The sequence below is a fragment of the Belonocnema kinseyi genome, chromosome 6, assembly GCF_010883055.1.
Source record: "Belonocnema kinseyi isolate 2016_QV_RU_SX_M_011 chromosome 6, B_treatae_v1, whole genome shotgun sequence".
Classification (NCBI taxonomy): domain Eukaryota; kingdom Metazoa; phylum Arthropoda; class Insecta; order Hymenoptera; family Cynipidae; genus Belonocnema; species Belonocnema kinseyi.
Window position 1 is genome coordinate 29,258,907 of NC_046662.1, and position 4,936 is coordinate 29,263,842.

General features: G+C 23.4%; 1 protein-coding gene across 1 annotated transcript in view; it reads right to left on the reverse strand.

Annotated features, from left to right (window-relative positions):
* Positions 1-3,845, reverse strand: part of LOC117174681 (protein singed wings 2) — a 22,766-nt gene extending 18,921 nt beyond the window's left edge. Inside the window, exon 1 of the mRNA XM_033363979.1 lies at positions 3,748-3,845. Within this exon, the coding sequence (XP_033219870.1) occupies positions 3,748-3,785 (38 nt within the window). The 5' untranslated portion in view covers positions 3,786-3,845. The remainder of the gene's footprint in view (positions 1-3,747) is intronic.
* Positions 3,846-4,936: the final 1,091 nt, after the last annotated feature.

Here is a 4,936-nt window from a genome sequence, read left to right on the forward strand (position 1 = left end):
CCCACTCCCCCAGTAACAAATCATAAAAATATATATCTTCACGTAATTTTTAGTTTCAGAAATGTTTTGCCATTTATTGCTAGTAGAATTCGGCAGGTTGTCCGAAAATTTTAATTTCAAATTAAAAGAATTTTAATCTTGTAATACTTTTAAGATGGAATCTTTTATCAAAGAAATGAAACGGTATTTCAGATACAAATTTAAAATGTTGACCTTTATACAAAATTCATACAAAAAATAAATTTTTGAACCAAAAAAGAAGGATTTTCAACAAATAACGACTTTTCACTAGAAAAAAAAAATTATCAAAATTGTGGAATTTTCAAGTCAAAAGACGAATTTGCTGTACAAAAATTAAATTTTTAAACAAAAAATATGAATTTTCATTGAAAAAATTAATATTGCACGAAATTGATGAATTCTACGCAATAAAAATGAAATTTCAAACCAAGAAAATTATTTTTTTTTACCAAAAAAGGAGGATTTTCAACTAAAAAAGATCAATCTCAAAAAATGGGAAAGTTACATTTTCAGTTAAAAAATTAATTTTAAAAAAGTCTTTTCGGCTAAAAAGTTAAATTTAAGAGAATTTTTTTTTGAAAATCGAAAAAAAGAAATTTGTAACGATGTATTTCAAACTTTACCCACGTAGTTGAATTTTCCATTAAAAAAGAATAATTTTTAACAAAATAGTTGAACTTTCAACCAAAGAGCTGAATTTTTAACTAAAAATATAAATCTTCAAACAAACAAACAAAGATTATTTGTTAACGTGATTCAACCAATTTTTAAAACAATATAGTTAAATCATCAAACAAAGAAGAATAATCTTCACTTTTTAATAAAATTTTCATTGAAACTTTTAATACAAATAAAATTGTCGAATTCTAGAATTTTCTAGCAAATAGTTGTATTTTTATCCAAGAATGATCAAATTTGTACTAAAACAGAGATATTTTTAATAAAACCCCACGCCGTTTTTTTTTACTTTAAACTTTCATTCAGAAAAGAATTCATTTCATTTTTCGACACCAACATATAACTCTTAAACAAAAAGTCAATTTTTTACAAATTAGTTCAATTTTCAACAAAAAAGTAGAATTTTCAACAAAAAGTTATAACTTTTTTCTTAAATAGTATAATTTTAAACGAAACAGTTGCATTTTTATTCAAGAAAGAAGAAATTTTTCTGATAACAGATGAATTTTTAACTAAAAACAAAGACATTTTTTTTTTAAATTGTTGAATTTTCATCCAGCAAAAATTCCAGTTCTCTTTTCAAAACGAAAATATTAAATTTAAACAAAAAAATTAATTTTCTAGGAAATAGTGAAATTTTTAAAAAAGCAAAATTTTCCACCAAAAAGTACAACTTCTAAACAAATTTGTTGAATTTTTAATCAAATAGTTGCATTTTCATTGAAGAAAGATATGATTTCTACTAAAGCAGGTAAATTTTAAAACATAAAGAGAAAACTTTCAAAAAGGGGTTGTTAACAGTAACTGAATTTTCTGCTAAATTGTCCAATTTTTAGCCAAAAAGTTTGATTTTTTAACAAGATTGTTAAATTTTTAACCACACAGTTGCTTTTTTGTCCAAAAAGGTTAAGTTTTACCAAATTTGATGAATTTTTAGGTTAAAAAGATGAGTTCAAAAATTCAAAAAGAAAATTTAAATTTTCATCCAAAAATATTTTAATTGACTTTTTAAAACAAAAAATACGAATTTTAAACAAAAACGAAATTTCTTGAAGAAATAGTTAAATTTTCAACAAAAAAGTATCATTTTTATCCAAAATAGATACAATATTTCTACTAAAAAAGATTAAATTTTAAATGAAAAAGACAAGTTTTCAGAAAAGTTTGCATCCAAAAAAGATTTCAGTTGATTTGTCAGCAACAGAATATGAATTTTGAACAAAAGGCAAATGTTTTACAAAAAAAGTTGCATTTTTAACCAAAAAAGGCATATTTATAACATAAGGTTTGAATTTGCAACCAATAATTCAGCGACCAAATTTGAAAAACTACCATAAAATGTTCCTATTGAAATTTGAAGAAAGATAACAATTTTTTCCTAAAAAAGAAAAGAAAAAAATTTCTTTTTTGCACTAGGGAATTTTTATTGTTTTGTTTTCTATTTTATTTATTTATTCTCATGCCTTGATGCCGAAACTTTGGCGATTATTTTTTACGAATTTTGTTTTTATTGTGATTCTATAATAATAAAAATAAAAAAGACGAAAGAAATAAAATAGAGAAACAAGGGGATTTGAGTTTTTACTTTTATTTTTTATTTTTAGTTCGAAATTTAACTTATTCCGATAAAAGATCTACTACTTGATACAAAATTAAATTATTTTGTCGAACATGTAACTATTTTGTTGAAAAAATCATTTTTTTGGTTCAAATTTAACTACGTAGTTGAAAATAAAAAAAAAATTGTTAACTTTGTTAGTTTCGTTTAAATTTCCTTTTTTTTGGTTGAAGATTGATCTTTTCCCTTGACAATTTTTATCTATTTTGTTTAAAAATCCTTTTATTGTTTTTTGGAAATTAATTTTTTTAAATAAAAACAGAATTACTTCAGTTTTCGTTACAAATTGATCATTCTTAGTAAAAAATGCATGTATTTCGTTTATAAATAATCTTTTTTTATCCGAAATTTAACTGCATGATTGACAGAGTTACTTTGTTAAGTTCGTTTGAAATTCATTTTTTAAAGAATTATCTCTTTCTTTGGAAACTTAACTATTTTCTTTAAAAAATAGTTTTAATTTTTTTTAATATATTTTTTTAAATTAAAATTTAATTGTTTCGTTTTTGTATAAAAATATACCTTTTTTAGTCAAAAATTCATCTTTTTAGTTAAAATTTTAGAAAAAAATGTACAGATGTCTCCACAATAGGGTGTGCAAAAAAACCTACTGTTTTTTTTATTAGCAGCCCATACATTTTTTCCATTTTGGAGCGACCTCATATTACATCAACGTATTTTTAGTTTTTTTGTCTATTTTTAAAAAGATAAAATTTTCCTATTGAAATTTGAAAAAGATAACTATTTTTTACCAAAAATTAAAAGAAAAAATTTCTTTTCTGGACTAGGGCATTTTTTACTTTTTTGTTATTCTATTTTATTTATTTAATTATTTTTATATCTTGATAAGAGTTATGTATGATTGCAAAGCGTCGGTGATTATTTTTTACAAACTTTTTTTATTGTTATTTGATAATAATACAAAAAATGGCGAAATAAATAAAAAATAGAATAAAGGGGAATTGGTTGGTTGCCTTCTCATTTTTGTCCAAAATATACATTTTTTGCTTTTCTTTTTTAGGAAAAAATTGTTATGTTTTTTCAAATTTCAAAAGGAACATTTTATTGTGGTTGTCAAAATTGGGTCGTGAGATTCTTTGTTTTATTTTCAGGAATTCTGCACATTAATTCGATTAATTATTGTACGTTAAATAGGATTTTAAATTTCATTTTTATCTCATTTAAATTTCTTTCATTTTAAAAGACAATCTTCAAAAGAATTTTCAAAAATTACGTTCACAAGTGAAGGATCATATTTAATTAATTAATTAATTACGGACCATAACATGAATTAAAAAATTTCAGTAAACTTAATTATGCCACGAAAATTCGAAAATTTTTATTTTAATGCAAAAATTTAATTTGTAATTTATAAACATTGTTAATTGTTGAAATAATAATAATATTTTGAAAAAATAAACTTTACTCACGTCAAAATGCACCTGACTGTTTTTGGAATGAATATCATGATGCAGAGCAATCAAGATACGACTGTTTTACTGATTCGCACCACTGGCAACAGATGAAAATCTCTAAGCTAACTGAAGAGGAGTACCTTTAACACTAAGTCTACAGACCTCGATGAGACGACAGCAAAACATCAGATATATGTCAGTGTGTTGGTATTTAATGCGCCTGAGGAATTGCATTCGTGAAAAAATTTATTTTGGAATTATGTGCATCAAAAAAAAAAATCTACATTCTGGTGATTCCAAAGAAAAAAGGAAAACCTCGCTACAGTGTATAATCATTAATTGAAAACACTATTATATGTAAAATAATTAATTTAATTTAATTAGTAGTTGAAGCACGATACGTGATAATAAATAAAAATAAAAATTAATTATTTTCCTTTCATTTGTGCTGCTTATTGATTATTATCCAGTAGGATGGCTCAAAAACGCTTTTTTTAGGGGGCAACGATCCCCCCAATTTCATTTCGAATCCGAAAAAAGAAATTCCCCAATTTTTTATTTTTTTTTAGGGATTGAAAAAATGTGACGGACAAGTATGGGGGCCTGTTGAGAATTATCTAATGAAAAATTTCATGTTTCAGACATATGGGTTTGGCACCCCTAACATATCCTCACAAGTACCTGAAAACTCCCATGAAAACAAAAAATGTCAATTCTTCATGAAATCAACATTTTGAGCACTGTATTCTGTTTTTTTTTACTTAAAATTATTAATATTGGTCTAGTGAAATATCTATTATTATTGGGTAATCAATTTTTTATTATTTAAACAAATTTAAATTGTTCAAATAATTTTTCTCTCTCGAATACTCGTTATTCCCCCTAAAAATTATTAATATTAGTCTAGTGGAATATTTATTAACATTGGTTCAATAATTTTATATTATTTAAGCAAATGGAATTTGTTTAAGCAATATTTTCGAAAATTCGTTTTTTCCCTACGAAAGATTACTACTGGTCTAGTGGAATATTTATTAACATTAATTTTTTCATTTTTAATTATTGAAACATATGGAATTTGTTTAAATAATATCGTAATCATAATTTTTATTTTAAAAAATTTTAAATAAAATTAATCGAACAATGATGATCAACTTTCCACTGAAGAAATATTAATAATTTTTAATGAAAAAAAATGATTTGA